The sequence below is a fragment of the Podarcis liolepis genome, assembly GCF_965112155.1.
Source record: "Podarcis liolepis genome assembly, chromosome: 2".
Lineage (NCBI taxonomy): Eukaryota > Metazoa > Chordata > Lepidosauria > Squamata > Lacertidae > Podarcis > Podarcis liolepis.
The window spans coordinates 123164323-123185340 of NC_139555.1; the positions used below are offsets into that span (position 1 = coordinate 123164323).

The following is a 21018-nucleotide window of genomic DNA, read 5'->3' on the forward strand; positions in this document are numbered from 1 at the left end:
TCACTGTTTGGTTTTTGTTATCAGGTGCTCCTTTGTATTCAGATCAGGCCTCAGCACAATAATGTAGCACTTGGGAATGAAGATGCAGCCCAGAAGCCCAGCACTGGAGGCTAAGATAGAGAAAACCTGCACAGCTACCATGTACTTCCCCTTGGTGCTCAGGTAGGTGGGAACAAAGGACACCCAAACACTGCAGAAGACCAGCATGCTGAAGGTGATCAGCTTAGCTTCATTGAAGGCTCCAGGAAGCTTCCTGGCTAGGAAAGCCACCGTGAAGCAGATGGCAGACAGGAAACCCATGTAGCCAAGGGAACCATAAAACATGGCAGCAGACCCTTCATTACATTGCAGGATGATCTGCCCAGCTTGGGAGCTCATGTCAGAGTCTGGGAATGGGGGAGAGGTTCCCAACCAGATGGTGCAAATGATCACTTGGACACTGGAACAGGAAAGGACAATGGAGTTGGCCAGACTCTTCCCCAGCCATCTCCTCACCTTGTTCCCTGGCTTGGTGGCCAGGAAGGCCAGGACCACAGTGATTGCTTTAGCCAACAAAGAAGAGACGGCAACTGAGAAGATGATGCTGAAGGCTGTTTGTTGGAGAAGGCAGGTCACTTTCCTTGGCCGGCCAATGAACAGGAAGGAGGACAAAAAGGAAAGCAGGAGGGAGATGAGGAGGATGAAAGAGAGGTCCCGGTTGTTGGCTTTGACTATTGGAGTTTCTAGGAATTTAAGGAAGATTCCTAGCACACAGCCTGTGGTGATGGAAAAGAAGAAGGCAAAAGAAGCCAGGAGGATCCCCAAAGATTCTTCATAGGCCAGGAAAGTGATAACTTTGGGAACACATTGAACTTGACCCTTGTTTGGATACTGATCTTCTGGACATTTGGTGCAGTGTTTTGCATCTGAGGGGGAGAAAATGGGTGCCTTAGCATCATTTACATCCATTACTATCTTTGTTCTATTGCATTTTGAAAAAATATGCTGAAGTCAGGAGGCAAGAATGTGCAATAAGGAATGAACAACATTGGTTTCTTAATTGGCGTATTGTACCATTCCTTTCCCCTCAGGTGACAGGGGTGGCACATAATTTTTTCCTCAAAATTTATTGTCAGAAATTTCTTGTGACGTAGATAAAGATGAAAGGCAGTGACTGTCCGCCAGAGATGCTTCTGGTGTCTTGATTGTACAGCTTTTGCAAATGCTGAATACACACCTCTTTACCTTGACCCTTGACATTTATGGTGTTTTATTTTGTGGAGCGTAACTGTTCTACTAAACAATTCAAAGTGTTGGTGCTGACCTTTAAAGCCCTAAATGGCCTCGGTCCAGTATACCTGAAGGAGCGTCTCCACCTCCATCGTTCTGCCCAGACACTGAGGTCCAGCGCTGAGGGCCTTCTGGTGGTTCCCTCGCTGCGAGAAGCCAAGTTACAGGGAACCGGGCAGAGGGCCTTCTCGGTAATGGCACCCGCCCTGTGGAACGCCCTCCCACCAGATGTCAAAGAGAAAAATAACTAACAAACTTTTAGAAGACATCTGAAGGCAGCCCTGTTTAGGGAGGCTTTTAATGTTTAATAGGTTATTGTATTTTAGTGTTTTGTTGGAAGCTGCCCAGAGCGGCTGAGGAAACCCAGCCAGATGGGCGGGGTACAAATAATAAATTATTGTAGTTGTTGTTGTTGTTGTTGTTGTTAGTATTATTATTATACTGCCCTGTTCCACCTGAAACGGATTCATTTAATATAAATTATATATCTGGCCACTGAATTTTAAAACAGGGGAATAGCCCACAGTTCGCTTCCTTGAGGCCATTTGTTTCAACCTACTTCCTGTAATTTAAGAAGGTGATTAAAAATAGAGATGTCAAGAAATGATCCACATTTAAAAATATCTCTATCAGAAAATGCCTCTGAATTAATCGCTGACCTCTTTCTAGTTCTCCCTTGGAGTCACCCACCTTCCCAAGTGGAGATGGTCCCTTCCATACATGGAGCACAGCCATAGCAGCAAACTGCCTCTCCTTCTTGAACTACCTTGGCGTATCCCGGGCGACAGCTTTCAGTGCACCTGGAGCGAGGCCTGGTCTAATCATAAAGAGAAGATGCTGCGTTAAAGGGACAATAAAGGGAGTATTTGTGTCTACAGAGTTCACTTACAGAGTTTGGAAATGACCCTACAGGATCTCTTGTCCTTCTTCTCACATGCACTTTTTTCAGGGAAGCACTTTTGATGCAGAATGACATGGTAGGGAAACCTCCTGGCTGTGTTTGCTTGCTTGTTCCAAAATTATATACAGTGGTACCTTGGGTTACAGACGCTTCAGGTTACAGATGCTTCAGGTTACAGACTCCGCTAATCCAGACATAGTGCCTCGGGTTAAGAACTTTGCTTCAGGATGAGAACAGAAATCACGTGGCGGCAGCAGCAGGAGGCCCCATTAGCTAAAGTGGTGCTTCAGGTTAAGAACAGTTTCAGGTTAAGAACAGTTGCAGGTTAGGTCCTTTAATTGAAGTATGGGATAGGTATAAAAACCTTTTAGAACATAAAGTACCACACTGGTTATCTCCGTTAGAAGTTATGAGCATAAAGAAAATTAATATGAGAGGCAATTGGGTCACATATGGACAATTGTTATTTAAAGAAGGGGGAAATGGAAAATGAAACCATATGAACAGGTTAAAGAATATGTATATGATTGGTTGCATTATTTTCAGATAAATGAAATGTTTAGGAAAGATATTAAAGATGGCGGTTATGCCGACAAAGATTCAAAATTTCAGATTGAAATAATAAATAATGACCACAAAATTCTATCCAAAATGTACAAGTTGTTGTTAGAATGGAATCTGAAAGATGAGGAAGTCAAGTCGGTAATGATACATTGGGCCAGAGATGTCGGCTATAATATATACAATTTGAGGATTGGGAAAAATGATGGAAAGAAAATTTAAAATTTACAGCATGTATGACGTTAAAAGAGAATGTTATGAAAATGTTTTATAGATGGTATATAACACCGGTGAAATTAGCGAAAATGTATAAGGCATGTAATAAGTGTTGGAAATGTAAAGATAAAGAAGGTTCTTTTTATCATATGTGGTGGGAATGTAAGAAAGTGAAAGGCTTCTGGGATATACAAAGGATATACAATGAGTTGAAGAAGATTTTAAAATATACATTTACAAAGAAACCTGAGGCCTTTCTGTTAGGAACACTAGGAAATGAGATAAAGAGAAAGGATTGTAAATTTTTCCAGTATGCAGTGACAGCAGCAAGGGTGCTACTGGCTCAGAAATGGAAACAACAGGAAATACCGACAGTGGAAGAATGAAGAATGAAGTTGTTAGACTATGCTGAGGTGGACAAATTGACTGGGAAGATTAGATACTTAAGAGACCAAAAGTTCATCAAGGACTGGGGGAAATTTGAGGAATATCTGGAAAGCATAAGTGAGGGACAGATAACGCTAGAGGGGTTTTAAAAAGCACTGCGAAAAACTGAGAAGTATTGTCTAAAGGGAAAGAAAATGAAGGGTATAAACAATGACAATACAAACTAGGGAATGCACAATTAAAATAATGACTATGGATGATTTACGGAAAAGCTGAAGGAAGTCCAGAAAAGAAACATTTTGTGAAAAATTGGATGTGAAATTAGTATGTACGTTTTGTTTTGTTGTAAAATTAATAAAAGAAAATTATAAAAAAAGAACAGTTGCAGGTTAAGAACGGACCTCCGGAACGAATTAAGTACTTAACCCGAGGTACCACTGTATCTGACCTTCCTATCACAACCGCCAAGCGTCCCGATTTTCCAAGGACAGTGCCAAAATTACGAAAGTCTGATTTATCCTGGAATGTCCTAATTTCCCCTGCCAGTGCCACCGCTCCTGATCTCAGGGAAGAGGATGAGTCGGTGCTTATTCTGAGTGGCGGTGGCAGTGAGGGAGCATCCTGCTGCCTCTCTGTGGCCTTTCCATGGCTGCCTCTGCCAGCATCCTCCCTTTGGCAGCTCATAGTGGCTGCCACCACTGAGGCCCAGCCCTGTGTGATGCGCTGGCTCTTGCTGCAGGTAGAGGGTGGAGGTGCCCTGGGAAGGAAGGAAGTGGAAGTGGAGAGGAGCACAAATACTCTTGAAGAATAATAATAATAATAATAATAATAATAATAATAATAATAATAATAATAATATATTTGTACCCCACCCATCTGTGGGCAGCTCCCAACAGAATATTAAAAACACAATAAAACATCAAACATTAAAAACTTTCCTAAACAGGGCTATCGTCAGATGTCTTCTAACAGTAAGATAGTTGTTTATTTCCTTGACATCTGATGGGGGGCATTCCACAGGGCAGGCGCCACTACCGAGAACATTCCCTGTAACCTCACTTCTCACAGGGAGGAAACCGCCAGAAGGCCCTCAGAGCTGGACCTTAGTGTCCGGGCTGAACGATGGGGGTGGAGATGCTCCTTCAGGTATACTGTGCTGAGGCCATTTAGGGCTTTAAAGGTCAGCACCAACACTTTTAATTGTGCTTGGTAACGTACTGGGAACCAATGTAGGTCTTTCAAGACCAGTGTTATATGGTCTCGGCGGCCACTCCCAGTCACCAGTCTAGCTGCCGCATCCTGGATTAGTTGTAGTTTCTGGGTCACCTTCAAAGCCCCACAAAGAGCGCATTGCAGTAGTCAAAAAGAAATGCCTTGTGGATCCATGTCTAATCTTGCCCCTTTCTAAAATGTATTTATTGGTGTGTGTGTGTGTTTCTTTTTGTAAATCTACCAAAGAGTAAAATAAACTAAAACATGGATTAAGGGGTTTTCTCATGACGGTGGAGGGTGTGTGCTGTGTCCTGTTGGGTGGAGACAAAGATAGGGCGGTTGAGAAGGGCCTGTTGGAGGGGAGTGAGACATGTCCCTATTTGCATCAAAGTAGAGAACAAAAGATACAAAAACAATATAGCAATCCAAGACTGCAATAACCAAACACACTTACGAAGAGCAGCAGCTAAATAAGCCATCACCTGAAGAAGTTGCCTTCTGAATTATTATTATTATTATTATTATTATTATTATTATTATCATCATCATTATACAAAAGAGTTCTGATTTGCTATATGAGGGGACCTGCAGGTTCCAACCACTGCTCTACCTATTCAAAAGGACTTACGCCCGGGTAAGTGTGCCCCGGGTTACGGTTGAACTTCCCTTGGAACTACTCGACAGGTTATTTGAGCTCAACACTTACCATGTGGCTTAAGTTGTCTCCTACCTTGTTACTACCCTTGGGCCACACAATGGCTTCTGAATTAATGGTGAACTTGAAATAAGTAGGTGTCTCTTTCTCTATATTCCCAACTTTCACTCTAAAAGAAGACTTATTAGGAAGCATGACCCAGTTCTCAATATCATAGTTGCCTGGCAGCTCCCCATTCTCGTCCAGTCTGAGGCTGCCCATGCAAGTGTTCAAAAACTGGATTTCTCTTAAGGAAGGATGAAGCTGAAATGGCAGGAAAAACACCAGCATTAAGGAAATAGAAAACCGTGTTGAATATCTCAGCCCTGTAGACTGTCATACACGAAGGCTGCATCATAATAATAAAAATCTTATTATTTATCCCACCTGACTGGGATGCCCTAGCCACTATGGGGAGCTTCCAACATATATAAAAACATAATAAAAATTACATGTTAAATTTCGCTATACAGAACTGCCTTCAGATGTCTTCTAAAGGTTATATGGTTACTCATTTCCTTGGCATCTGACAGGAGGGCATTCCACAGAGTGGGTGCCACTACCAAGAAGGCCCTCTGCCTGGTTCCCTGCAGCTTCACTTCTCACAGTGAGAAGGCCCTTGGTGCTGCATCTCACAGTGGGAGTGGAGATGCTCCTTCAGGTATACTAGGCTGAGGCCACTTACAACTTGCATCTCTCTCAGGGCACCAGAGCGCAAGAACTAGATGGTAGGGGAGTGTTCTGTCATAACCAGAATAGGCGGAAAGGTTTACGTCCACCACAAGTGTCACTATTTAGATTTTCGTCCAAAATGGGCAAAACAAAAAAAGAATATCTGACTACCAAATTTGATTCCAGAGATGGGAAAATGGATTGCAGTGGGAAAGAAAGGAAACAGCAAAGGAAAGGAAATACCTGCCCTGTAAAACTGGCTAAAATTTATAAACTAAAATCGAATCTGTGTTGGAGATGTAAGGTATCAGAGGGATCCTTGTATCATGTATGGTGGGGATGTGATAAAAAAAATGGGGAAATATACACGAGGAACTGGAAAAAAAATGTTTAAAACAACACTTGGTAAGAAGCCGGAAACATTCCTTTTAGGAATTATAACAAATGACATCCCAAAAGACATGAAGTGAATCCTTTTTATATGCAACAGCTGCCGCAAGGTTATGGGTTGCAAAAAATTGGAAATCAGAAGAAGTACCAACATTGAAAGATTGGCAATATAATTTTTTTGAAATGATGGCAACAATTAGAATGCAATCTAATCAAAATCTCAAACCAGAATGGAAATGTCTAGAAGAATACATGACCGAAAGATGCTCCAACAAGAACTTATTGATATGTATAGACTGATTTCACAAAGTCAAGTCAAGCTAAGCAGATACATAAGATTGAATGCTTAATTATTAAGATACAGAATTACAATCTCAATAATAAAGTTACAAAATAATAACAAGGAAGTCACGCACGGGTGGAGGGAAGACATAGGGCAAGAAATAAGAAATGGATAAATGTTGGTACATAATGAAATGTGAAAATGTGAATTTACGAATATAATGTATATGTATCAATATGTAAAGGTTTCATATATGTATTGCAACATTAATAATAAATAAATTAAGTGGGGGAGGAAATACCTGCCATGGCTGTAGCCTTTGACGTTCCAACCTGTCTCCTCCACTTGCCATCAGCATGACCTTAGATCTGGATGAATATGCAGCATTCAAAGCATGAGCCACAGCTTCGACACTGAAGTAAGTGATGTAGCTGTCTTGAGACAGGACTCTCTGCAGCTCCTCTTCAGGCACCATCTCCAGTTTCTCATTCTCTGTGCATCTTGTCCGACCTTTTACAGCCAACAAATGCTTTGAATAGAAACAATGAAATGCTTCACTCATAAACTTTTTAAGAAGGACAGAACCTGGGTTATAGAATTGATATTCTTTCTTTATTGGGGGCTTCATGACAAAGGCAAAAGAGCCATGGATGTACTGCAAGTAATCAGGGGGAAAAGCAAAATTCAAATTAATGTCCTGAAAATTTGTTGAGATCCAGACTTTTGCCCCAGTTTGTTCCTCCATTTTTCTTTGTAGTATCATGATGGTTACCCATGCCAAGTGAGTGTTTTCATAGTAAACAAATACATTGACTTGTCTCCATTTGGCAAAGGGTTCACTCTGGATGAGCTTTTCTCCTGCATACTTTTCTGGTAGTCTTTTTAACAAGGCAATGCAAATTTCATGGCTGATCAGCAGAGGAGTCAAGGCACTCAAGAACCTTTCACCGTTGTCATTGTCTGAAACAAAGAGGCCAATCCACGTCCATCCGAAATAGAGGAGGAACTTGACAATCCCCCAGCACTGAGTTTCTTCTCTGGGGAGTATCTGGTAGAGAAACGGGAACTCTCTTTTATCGTCAAGAAGTTGAGTAACCAAGCCAAAACTGATCTAGTGAGGAAAGGAAGAGATTGGTGTTTTATATTGCTTCCAGGATAATGAACAGATATTTAGTAACCTGACATTATTATTATCATTGTAATACACAATTTGTCCTGGTTGGTCTGGCTGGAGTTGTAGGCTGAAAGATTTGGACGTGCAAAATAACAAAAGCATTCTGGGAAATGACACCTGACCCGACCAGAGACGAATGGTTGGTGAAGATGATGGACTATGCCGAAATGGTGAAAATGACAGGAAAATCAGAAACCAGGAAGATAGAAACTTTAATAAGGAATGGGGGGATAGAAGTTACTTAAGAGAATACTGTAAACAACTAAAAACTTTGACAGGATTGTAGTGCACAGTGGTACCTCCATGAAAACCATGGAGAGGTAGAGGAAAGTCTAAGGATTCAGGGAATCCTAAATGTTGATGATTATGATTAATGTTTGAATTCAAATGCCTAGTGTAAAACTGAATTTAAAAAGGGAGCTGGGCATGTTTAGCCTGGAGAAGAGGAGGTTAAGGGGTGATATGATAGCCATGTTCAAATATATAAAAGGATGTCACATAGAGGAGGGAGAAAGGTTGTTTTCTGCTGCTCCAGAGAAGCGGACATGGAGCAATGGATCCAAACTACAAGAAAGAAGATTCCACCTAAACATTAGGAAGAACTTCCTGACAGTAAGAGCTGTTCGACAGTGGAATTTGCTGCCAAGGAGTGTGGTGGAGTCTCCTACTTTGGAGGTCTTTAAGCAGAGGCTTGACAACCATATGTCAGGAGTGCTCTGATGGTTTTTCCTGCTTGGCAGGGGGTTGGACTCGATGGCCCTTGTGGTCTCTTCCAACTCTATGATTCTATGAAATTATATTAAAAAAAAGAAAGATCTGGAGGGCACCTGCCTTTCACTCCCTTTAAGGAGTCTCAAAGCAGCTAACATTCTCCTTTCCCTTTCTCCCCCACAACAAACACTCTGTGAGGTGAGTGGGGCTGAGAGACTTCAAAGAAGTGTGACTGGCCCAAGGTCACCCAGCAGCTGCATGTGGAAGAGCAGAGACTTGAACCCTGTTCACCAGATTACAAGACTACTGCTCTTAACCACTACACCACACTGGCTCTCACCAGGTGGGTGAAGGTTGAAAGTAAGATCCCTGGATCCAGTCATGCTATTGTTTAGTTGTTTAGTCATGTCCGACTCTTCATGACCCCATGGACCAGAGCACGCCAGGCCCTCCTGTCTTCCACTGCTTCCCGCAGTTTGGTCAAACTCATGCTGGTAGCTTCGAGAACACTGTCCAACCATCTTGTCCTCTGTCGTCCCCTTCTCCTTCTGCCCTCCATCTTTCCCAACATCAGGGTCTTTTCCAGGGAGTCTTCTCTTCTCATGAGGTGGCCAAAGTATTGGAGCCTCAGCTTCAGGATCTGTCCTTCCAGTGAGCACTCAGGGCTGATTTCCTTAAGAATGGATAGGTTTGATCTTCTTGCAGTCGTCCTATGCTATATAGCCAAGGCTCTCCCCCCCCCCCCGCCAGAACTCATCAGAGCTCAGCTCCAGCACCTCTCAGGTGGGTGCCATTGCCATTCTAAGAAAACAAGGGAGAAGTTAATGGTGAGCTCCAACACCTCTTTTCTAGAAAAATAGCACTGGCTATAGCTAAGCATTATCTAATTGGGGGGGTTCTGTCTCGACTTCACTGGAAAGAAAGTGGAATTTTCTGCAGTTGAACTTCTCTGCCCCTCCAGGCCCCACCCTTCATACCTGTGGGATTTTGTAGACGCCTGACAAGGCTGAAATCTGTTTTGAGTTTACAGAATTGCCCCCTTCAAGAACAGCCAAAAGGTTATTCTGTCTTCCACAGTGGTAGTTGGGAATATTGCTTTCCCCGCCTGAGACCAGGTCTAGCAAGGCATCAGAAGTGATCCTGGCATCAAAATAGTTATCATAGAGGTTGTAGCCCAGGGTGATGTTGGGTAAGAGCCTGGGATCACTGTTGATCTCCTGAATGGTGAACAGGAAGGACAAGATGTGCCAGTAGAACTTTGGCGTTGCTCTGTAATAAAAAGATACGTTAAAAAGTGTAAAGCTGCTATTCGCCAGTACATGAAAACAAAATGTCACATCTTTTGTTTTATCAATCTAAGGGCTTTTCTGGGCAATATATAACTCTGAACAATGTGGGCACAAAAATGCCCCTTTGAGTGCTCAGTTTGTGTTCTAGAAAGGGAATAAGGATGCAATCCCAAACCCACTTGCCTGGCAGGAAACCCTGTTCAATCATTCAGACTTATTTCTCATGGATTGATTGCACTGTAAGTCAGTAAATATCACTTTCAGCCCAGCAAATTGTGAGCGGTTGAGTCCTTTGGTTTAAAAATAAAAAGATATCACGAGGCCAGAAGGACTACATTTGCTCTCACTTTGAGTCTCCTTTGTGCAAGTGAAGTCAACAGTCAGCAGAAAGTGGGCTGATACTCAGACCCAAATATATTCACCAGATGCATTGCACTTGCCTAAGCATGCAATGGGGGGGGGATGTTCTCTCAAACTGACATTGCACCCAGCTATAATGGAGAGATCGGTAGAAGGAGAAAACTTTGTGCAACACACATAGATAAGCTATGGAACTCACACCAACCTGGATGGCCTTAAAAGAGAATTAGACAAATTCACGGAGCTCTTCTGCTCAAATCCTGCTTTCTGGTTGCTCCCATCTGGTTGGCCATTGTGAAGAGTTTGGATTTGATATCTCGCTTTATCACTACCCTAAGGAGTCTCAAAGCGGCTAACAGTCTCCTTTCCCTTCCTCCCCCACAACAAACACTCTGTGAGGTGAGTGGGGCTGAGAGACATCAGAGAAGCGTGACTAGCCCAAGGTCACCCAGCAGCTGCATGTGGAGGAGCGGGGAAGCGAACCCGGTTCACCAGATTACGAGTCCACCACTCTTAACCACTACACCACACTGGTGAGAGCAGGATACTGGAATATATTGAATATATGGGCTCCCGTTGGCTGATCCAGGACTATTTCAGACTGAGGAACATTTTTTTAAAAAAAATAAAAAATCACATCCCCTCCCACATTATCAGCACAAAATACTTTGTAACTAACACATCAATGAGCACTGGCTGAACTCTCACACTCCCTTCCCCTCTCTCCAAATGTTCAGTTGTACAATGCATGCAGATCTTCTTGCTATAGAATACATATAATCCACACACACATACCTTCCAACATTTCTCCAATGAAAATAGGGACGACCATTATTAGTAGTATTATTAGTATTATTAGTATTAGTTTTAGTATCATTATATTTATAAAATGACTGGGTTGCCCCAGCTACTCCGGGCAGCTTTCAACCTATATAAAAACACGGCAAAAGTTTTTAAACTTCCCTATACAGGGCTGCCTTCAGATGTCTTCTAAAGGTTCTATAGTTACTTATCTCCTTGGCTCGGGGTGGGATAATTCCATACTCTCTAGCATTTCTCTGATGAAAATTGGGACATCCTAAGGAAAAGTGGGACACTCCTGGGTCAAAACAGAAACTGAGACGTCTTGTGTAAATCCAGGACTTTCCCTGGAAAACAGAGACACTCGGATGGTCTGCACACATTCAACCACATTTGCAACCTTTGTATTAGGTAGTAATGCTGGTGATCATGGAGAAAGCTGAAATAGGGACTGTTTCCCTTGTAAATAGGAACACCTGGAGCAGAGCATGCAGAAACAAAGACACCCACCTGCACCTACTAACTTACCTCCTAACCCTCATTAATGGGGGTTGGGAAAAGTTGTATAGGTATAGAATAATTTTATTTGGAGGTGTGTTTCCACTGATGAGGAAGTCTCCAGGGCGGTAGTAAAAGTTTACATCATTTTGATCCCTGATCAGATTCAAGGGGCATTTTGTCTTCAGATGCCCACAGATTCCACGAGGCATTAGCAGCAAAAGTAGAAGCAGAACCCCCAGAGAGATCATTCTGCCTTCTGCACCTTTCTTGTGAGTGCTCCTCTCTCCTCCTCAGCTAACTGATTAGAAGCCAAAAGCTATTGGAAGACCAAAGCTGCAGTGGCAATAAATTTATGCAAGCCTTCCCCACCCACTCACCCTTTTCCCTGCTCTAAATCTTGACTCAGTCTGATGCAAGAGATATTCCGGGTTTCAACTTTTTCCCTCCCAAGGCGCAGTGCAAAAATTAACCTCAGGCTGCCTTTGATCCTAATGTGTAGGAGACCTCCAGCAATGTCTCCCAAGCTTCAGAAATAGTAATTATAAAGGCAATAATTATAATTATTATTAATTGTAATAATTACAAAGGCAAGGCAACTCGTCCCTTCAATATCCTGGAGGCACCTGCTTCAGGGGCAGGTGTAGAGCTGGAGAAAAAAATGTATTTGTGAGAAATTGCAGATGTGGCGTCAAAGTACGATGTGAGTCGGAGTGAGGGGGGAGTTTGGCCTGAACTTTGCTGAGAGAAAACTGACAGCCCTGGTTGCAAAAGAGCAACAGCCCCCTTCTAGTGTTATTCCACAGCAATTGAGAGTTCAGGAGCCTCTGATCCTAGGATTCTTTTTCAAAACCATCTAGGTTGGTAAAAGGTAAAAGGACCCCTGACCATTAGGTCCAGTCATGACCGACTCTGGGGTTGCGGCGCTCATCTCGCTTTATTGGCCGAGGGAACCGGCATACAGCTTCCGGCATACAGCTAAGCCGTTTCTGGCGAACCAGAGCAGCACACTGAAATGCCATTTACCTTCCCGCCGGAGTGCTACCTATTTATCTACTTGCACTTTGATGCGCTTTTGAACTGCTAGGCTGGCAGCAGCAGGGACCAAGCAACGGGAGCTCACCCCGTTGTGGGGATTCGAACTGCTGACCTTCTGATTGGCAAGCCCAAGGCTCAGTGGTTTAGACCACAGCGCCACTAGCGTCCCATTGTATAGGAACATACAATCAGGGGGGAAAAGCAGGGATTCAGACACAATATATGGCAAGCAAAGTACCATGAATGTATTTGTCACTTGCATGTACTGCAAGCCTTGTAATAGTGGGTACACTGTGACAAATACATTCATGGTACATTGCTTGCCATATATTGTGTCTGAATCCCTGCTTTTTTTCTATTTGTATGTTCCTATACAATGGGACGCGGGTGGTGCTGTGGTCTAAACCACTGAGCCTTGGGCTTGCCAATCAGAAGGTCAGCGGTTCGAATCCCCACAACGGAGTGAGCTCCCGTTGCTCGGTCCCTGCTCCTGCCAGCCTATCAGTTCAAAAGCACATCAAAGTGCAAGTAGATAAATAGGTAGCGCTCCAGTAGGAAGGTAAGCAGCGTTTCTGTGCCCTGCTCTGGTTTTGCCAGAAGCGGCTTAGTCATGCTGGCCACATGACCCGGAAGCCGTACGCCGGCTCCCTCAGCCAGTAAAATGAGATGAGCACCGCAACCCCAGAGTCATCTGCAACTGGACCTAACATTCAGGGATCCCTTTACCTTTACCTATACAATGGAAAACTTCCCTAAACAGGGCTGCCTTCAGTAGTCTTCTAAAAGTCAGATAGTTGTTTATTTCCTTGACATCTGATGGGAGGGCGTTCCACAGGGAGGGCGCCACTACCAAGAACGCCCTCTGCCTGGTTCCCTGTAACCTCACTTCTCGCAGTGAGGGAACCACTAGAAGGCCCTCGAAGCTGGAGCTCAGTGTCTGGGTTGGACAATGGGGGTGGAGACGCTCCTTCAGGTATACATATGGGCAACAGCAGCTTCAAAGCAGCTGAAGGGGGGACATTTTCAAAGGAATATGTGTTCTCCTCTTTCAAAGAGAAGGTAAAAGTCCAGCTGGGCTCCATGGGCCTCATAAATAGCTTTGTGTGTCCTGACTTGTGGGGACATCTTCAGGTTAGGAAACGGCTCAGGAGTAAACCCTACACAAATCCGGAGTCCCTAAGACGGGTGGATGGTGTCTTGTATGCCTCCTTCCGGAAACTCCTGCAGCCAAGCTGGAACCAAAGACATTGCTCTGCTTTCCTTTGGACCACATAAGTGAAGCCAAGAGGGAGGTCTTGTCATCTTCTTTGGATCCATTCCAGTCCGGCTTCCGTGCTGGTCATGGGACCGAGACGGCTCTGGTCGCCCTAACAGATGATCTCCGCAGGCAGCTGGATCGAGGCGGGTCGGGGCTGCTGATTCTTCTAGATCTGTCAGCAGCCTTTGACATGGTCGATCATGAACTCCTGGACCACCGCCTTGCCGACGTGGGGATCCAGGGCACAGTCCTTCAATGGCTGCGCTCGTTTCTCTCTGATCGGGGACAGAGGGTGGCGCTTGTGGGGGAATTGTCATCACGTCACTCCTTGGTGTGTGGAGTGCCTCAGGGTGCGATTCTCTCCCCGATGCTTTTTAACATCTTTATGTGCCCCCTCGCCCAGCTTGTCCGGAGTTTTGGGCTGGGTTGCCATCAGTATGCTGATGACACCCAACTCTATCTGTTGATGGATGGCCATCCTAACTCGGCCCCAGACACACTGACTAGATGTCTGGAAGCTGTGGCTGGATGGTTACGTGGGAGCCGGTTGAAGTTAAATCCTTCGAAGACAGAGGTCCTCTGGTTGGGGCGGGACGATATGGGATCGAGGGGGCAACTCCCATCTCTTGCGGGAGTGCAATTAGTGCCAGCACCGTCCGTTAAGAGTTTGGGTGTAATCTTCGATACCTCCCTCTCTATGGAGGCGCAGATTACAGCTATAACAAAGGCGGCATTTTTCCATCTCCGCCAAGCTAAGCAGTTGGCCCCTTATCTCTCTCGCCCTGACCTAGCCACTGTGATCCATGCAACGGTCACCTCCAGACTGGATTATTGTAACTCGCTCTATGTGGGGCTGCCCTTGAGACTGACCCAGAAACTCCAGCGGGTGCAGAATGCCGCGGCGAGACTCCTTATGGGGTCTTCGCTGCGAGACCACATTCATCCGGTACTATTCCAGCTGCACTGGCTCCCGGTGGAGTACAGGATCAGGTTTAAGGTGCTGGTTTTAACCTTTAAAGCCCTATACGGCCTAGGACCCTCGTACCTACGGGACCGCCTCTCCTGGTATGCCCCACAGAGAAACCTACGGTCTGCAAATAATAACATCCTCAAGGTCCCAGGCCTCAGAGAGGTTAGGCTGGCCTCAACTAGAGCCAGGGCCTTCTCGGCTGCGGCTCCAACCTGGTGGAATGCTCTGTCACAAGAGACTAGGGCCCTGCGGGACCTGACATCTTTCCGCAGGGCCTGCAAGACAGAGTTGTTCCGCCAGGCCTTTGGTCAGGGCGCAGCCTGACTCCCTCCTCTGGCAACCTGCACAGAATTTTGTTTAATCGGTTGCCATCAATTTGATTTTAACTAATTTTTATAATGAAATATTTTTAGAATGTGTTATTATTTGATTGTTTATTTGATTGTTGTTAGCCGCCCTGAGCCCGGCTCAGCTGGGGAGGGCGGGATATAAATAAATTTTTATTATTATTATTATTATTATTATTATTATTATTATTATTATTATTATTATCTGGACAGCCTAGGACCTCCATACCCATTTCTCAAGACTGTGACCCAGGGAGGTCACTTGGGTGCTGCTATCACAGTCGTTTGACTTCACCCCTGGAGGTGCCCTTTTTTGTCCCACTGCCCTTCCAAATATTCTGATTTCTTTCATTCCATGGAATGTTGTGAACCCCTAGGATGGAGGATGTGGGGAGTAGAATCCGGGTCCCTCCTGCACACAATTCAGCTCTGGTCCGGCAGTAGAATTTCTGCAGATTCACCAGGTTCCCTCTGAACCTCAGCCCTCTCTCCATCGTCCATTCCCAGTTGCAAGGATGGTTTTTCTCAGCATTCTTCAGCCATGAATCACAAGACCAAGATGGCCTCTTCTGGCTGTGGTGATAAACCATGAGCTGGGCATCCACATGTACTACTGCAGTGAACTGGAGCAGTTGTTGGCTGGGCTCTCATACTGCACTGTACAGACCATGCGTGGAGTGAGAGGAGGAACCTGGAAAGGAAAAAAGAGGGGAAGGCTAAGGGGTCAAAACTAGCCTATGAATTCTCCTATATAATATCCCCCTGTACTTCCATGGGAGGTGAGTCTTTTGCTCTAATGACAGCTAAAACCGCACTCAGCATCCCCTACTGAATTCTTAAGGGTGGGGGGGAAACCACCTGGAATGCCCCAAGCCCCCAAACTCTGACCATCTAACCTACATAGCTGGGGAACCTTCTACTGATAACTCCTTCATGCTCCTTGCATGATCAGTAGTCCCTGGCTGGATCTAGACACATAAAAAAACATTTCAAGAAAACACGTTGTAAACCTCATATTGGGAAATCACATTGTCGAAGGGACATCAGGTGTCACAGTTTTTAATGTAGCTGACTCCCCTGTCTTCTCCTGTCTGGTGGTTAGTAAGGAAAAATAGGTATACAGTGGTACTGTAGCACCCTGCTTGTGGTTAACGCTTAGCTGGAATGAAATATTCAACGCAGCAATAGAGAAATTAAAATAATAATTTATTTGTCAGACAAATAAATGAGAGGCACAGTGGTATATGGTTACCAAGCTCTGGCCTGGGCTCCTGCCATTATGGCCAGCACTTATATTCCCTCAGCCCAGGCCCCTTGCTCCTCCTTTGGCTGCCTCTGTCCAATCAGCCTGGTTGAATTTCCTATTGGCTGATTGCTATAACCAATCCTAAAAGATACACCCATTTCCTATTGCCTTTTATGGGATACAAAAAGCTATATATTCTTCTATCTATAAATGACAAATAAGTAGTCATATATCTTACATTTGTCTCAACAAGGAACCTTAATTACCAGCTCACCTCTTGCCCTCCTTGCCCTATTGCCATCCAAAACAGATGGTTAATAGTTTTAAATTTTTTATCTTAGACAGATGTCAGGGATCTTGGGTTCACATTCTCATGCATCATCAATGAAAGATCTCCTTTTTGGAGGTCTCTAAACAATGGCCTGACAACCATATATCAGGAGTGCTCGATGGCGTCTCCTGTCTGGCAGGGGGCTGGGCTCATCTGCCCCTCTGGTCTCCTACAGCAATATGACTCTATGAAATAAGAATTTAACATTTCTTTCTTTCTAGATCCTTTGCATAATTATATTTAAGCCAGTATATTTCATACTTTATCATAGATAGCTTTTTAGAAGCATAAACCTTCTCAAAGGAAAGGATGGACCAGTTTACAGCCTCAAAATAAAAGCTTCTTTTTCTATTTACACTTCCCTTCTCAGCCAGTTGTTTTCTTTTCCATTTACTCTTGGCCTTTAACCTTAGGAAAATATGGCTCAAGTTTAAGGCACATGGTTTTATTTTACTGTTTACCAACTATTAATTATGTAGGGTCAGTAACCTTGGTCTCAGCCTATAATTCCCTTTTTACGACTTTGAGAATTGTTTTCTGCTATAAATCAGGGGGGCCCCTTGTCCAGGAGGATAAACATCTTGCCAAAGTACTTACTTACTTTACTTACAAACTCTTTAAGGTCCTGTGAATATGTTTTTCCATTCAGCAGTCAGAAAACCCAGACAGTAAAACATAGGTTCCAAAGTGGTGAAAGGTTTCTAAATTATTTGTGTAGAAACACAAGGGTAAGTTGTGTAAGCCATGCAGTTTGAACTAGGGGCAACCAGCTCATAACTCTTTTTTTTTTAATTTTTAATAAATTTTATTTCCAATATACACAGTTTTAAAATCACAAACATACCAAAAAGGAAAAATAAACAAATCTAAACAATAAAACATCAAGACGTAAGTATATTTCTCCAAAAGTCATTTTAACTTCCCTCCACCACGATTTGAGCTATATCACCTTTATAACCTTCTTGCAGATCCTTATTTCATCCTTTATCTTTACTTCACAGATTCTATAATTCGCCTACTGTTATTTTAATATTGTCTAAGTTTTTTTCCATATATAATATAAATTTATTCCAATCGTTAATAAAGATTTTGTTACTCTGGTGCCTGATCTTCTGTGTCATCTTTGCTAACTCAGAGTACTCAAATAGCTTGTTTTGCCATTCACTAATAGTTGGGATATTAGATGTTTTCCAATTTTGTGCCAGCAGTATCCTGGCTGCTGCCATTGCGTACTGGAACATAATTTGATCTTCTTTCCTAATCTCCTCACCGACCATTCCTAGAAGGAATGCCTCTGGTTTTTTAGGAAATGTATATTTCAGTATCTTTTTCAGTTCGTCATAGATAGAACCCCAAAACTTCTTCACTTCTTCACATGACCACCACATATGATGGAAATCGCCCTCTTTTTTTTTTACACTTCCAACATCTTTTGTCTCCAGTTTTGTACATTTTTCCCAGTTTGACAGGTGTAATATGCCAGCGATACATCATTTTTTCCATATTTTCTCGGAGGCTAACACATGCTGTAAATTTCATATCCTTAGTCCACAGTTTCACCCATCTCTCATATTCTAAATTGTATCCCAAATCTATGGCCCACTTTATCATGACCTCCTTCACCTCCTCGTCTTTGGTATCCCATTCCAGTAATTGATTATACATTTTAGATAAAAGTTTACTCTTTCCTTCTAGTATTTCCACCTGGAATTTTGATTTTTTCTCACTCATCCCTATTTTTTTATGTTCATTCCATAGGGCATTAATTTGGTGTACCTGTAGCCACCCTATTGACTTATCCTTTAATTCTTCATATGATTTAATTCTCCACCCTTTATCCGATTTAATCAAGAGGTCTTCGTAGGTCCATCTTTGGTTTCCCATGTTTAAGTTTTTGATTGATGAGATATTAACTGGTGATAACCACCAAGGTATGCCCTTTCCCAACAGTCTTTTAGTTCTATTCCAAACCTCTAACAATGCTCCCCTCACAATATGATGGGAGAATCCCTTATGCACCCTTTCTTTTTCCTGCCATAAATAAGCATGCCAGCCAAATCTAGCATCAAATCCTTCCAGGTCTAACACATCCAGATTTTCCAGAACTATCCAATCCTTAATCCAGCACAAACTTGCAGCCTCATAATATAATTGCAGATTCGGGACGGCAAACCCCCCTCTTTCTCTCCTATCTGTAAGCAGTTTAAACTTGATTCTTGCTCTCTTCCCCTGCCAAAAAAACCTGGACAAGGTCCTCTGCCAGTTCTTAAACATTGTCGTGCCTCTGATTACTGGAATATTCTGAAATAAGAATAGTATTTTTGGAAGGATGTTCATTTTTATGGCAGCCATTCGTCCCTCCCAGGAGAGTGTTAATCTACTCCAACTGTCTAAATCTTTTTTAATCTCACTCCAGGTTCTATTATAGTTATTTTCCACTAAATTTATATTTTTTGTCGTCATCCAAATGCCCAAGTACTTCACCTTTTTCACTACTTTGATCCCTGTTTGTTGTTCTAATTGAGTTCTTAAATCGTCAGCCAAATTTTTTGTCAGTATTTTTGTCTTATTTTTATTTAACTTAAACCCAGATAGCTTTCCAAACTCCTCAAGCAGCTCTAGAACTTTTCCCACACCTTTTAATGGTTCTTCTAATGATATTACTAAATCGTCGGCATATGCCTTCAATTTATATTCTTTCACTCCAAGTTTAATTCCTCTTATTTCCGGTGTTTCCCTTATTTTATTTGTGATTATCTCCAATACCATAATAAACAGAAGGGGGGACAGAGGGCACCCCTGTCTTGTGCCTTTTGAAATCATAAAAGAATCTGTTAAGTTATTATTAATGATTAATTTAGCTCTTTGGCTCGAATAAATTGCTTTGATACCCTCCAAGAAGGGCCCCTTTATCCCTACCCTTTCCATACACTTTAAAAGAAAACACCAAGATACATTGTCGAAAGCCTTCTCGGCATCGACAAATACCAGAGCCGCAGGAATTTCATTTTTAAACTCTAGATATTCAATGATGTTAATTATATGTCTTATATTATCCTTCAACTGTCTGCCTGGCAAAAATCCGGCTTGATCTTTATGGATTGATTTCATCAGATATTTTTTCAATCTTTTTGCCATTATCTCAGCAAAAATTTTATAATCATTATTAAGTAGTGATATCGGCCTGTAGTTTTTTATGTCAAGTTTGTCCGCATCTGGTTTTGGTATTAAAGTAATATGGGCCTCTCTCCACGAGTCCGGTATCCTCCCTCCCTGCAAAATGTTTTTAAATACCTCACATAAGACAGGTGTTACGTATTCCTCCAAGACTTTATAATATTTTTGCGACAGACCGTCTGGTCCTGGGGCTTTCCCTGGTTTCATTTTTTGATAGCCTCCTTAACCTCATCCGTCGTTATTGGTTTGTTTAGATGGAATATTTCGTCTTCTGTCAGCCGCTCACCCCCATTTTTCTCCAGGTATCTTCCTATTTCTGCTATATCTTCATCCTCCTTTCTTTTGTACAAGGTTTCATAAAACTGAAGAAACATTCCCTTTATTTCATTTGGATCTTCTATTATATGTTCCTCTATTTTGATCTTATTAATCACCATTTGTTTTTTCATTTTCCTTAGCTGCCATGCCAGCAATCTCCCCGTCTTATTTGCAGATTCAAAGTATTTTTGTTTCATTGATTTTATCCTCCATTCTACCTCTTGCCCTAATAATGTTGAGTATTGAATTTGCAGCACTTTAGATATTTGTTTCATCTTTTCATCCTCGGGATTTATTATTAGTTTTTCCTCACACTCTTTCAATTGTTTCACTATTTCTTCCTTTTTTGATTCTCTTAACTTCCTTCTATAACTATTCTGTTGGATCAAAAATCCCCTAAGAACTGCCTTACTTGCTTCCCAGACTACATCAATTTTAGTTTCTTTGTTTAAATTCCACTCAAAATACTCTTTCAGGGTATTTTTGGCTTTCTCAATGATCTCTTCGATTTCTAATAGGTATTCGTTCATTCTCCACCTATACTGTCCCAATGATTTACATTTTATTTCCAAACTGATTGGATTATGGTCAGAAAGTGTTCTAGGTTCTATCTCGCACTTCCTTGTTCTTAATGTAAGCTCTCTTGAGGTCCGGATCTGATCGTTTCTTCCCCAACTTTGATGTGGTTCTGAAAAGTAGGTAAATTGTTTTATTATTGGGTTTTTAAACCTCCAGATGTCAATCAAATCTAGGTTTTCCTGTAAGTCCTTAAAAGATTTTGGAAGATTCCCTTGGTTCATTTTTCTTCTTTTTTCACTCCTATCCATTCCTGGGTCAGGGACTCCATTTAAGTCCCCTAATAAAATTAATTTATGATTCTCTAATTCTAGCAGCATTTTTTCCATTTTTTTATAG

At 42.6% G+C, this 21018-nt stretch overlaps 1 protein-coding gene across 1 annotated transcript; it reads right to left on the minus strand.

Annotated features, from left to right (window-relative positions):
* Positions 1 to 20633, minus strand: LOC310700980 (vomeronasal type-2 receptor 26-like; the record flags this gene model as incomplete). The annotated part of the gene is made up of 7 exons (XM_083490936.1): positions 1 to 905; positions 1960 to 2086; positions 5277 to 5504; positions 6887 to 7696; positions 9448 to 9739; positions 15932 to 15999; positions 20013 to 20633. The coding sequence occupies 7 exons, from the start codon at positions 20631 to 20633 to the stop codon at positions 1 to 3; spliced, it is 3051 nt and encodes a 1016-aa protein (XP_083347062.1).
* Positions 20634 to 21018: the final 385 nt, after the last annotated feature.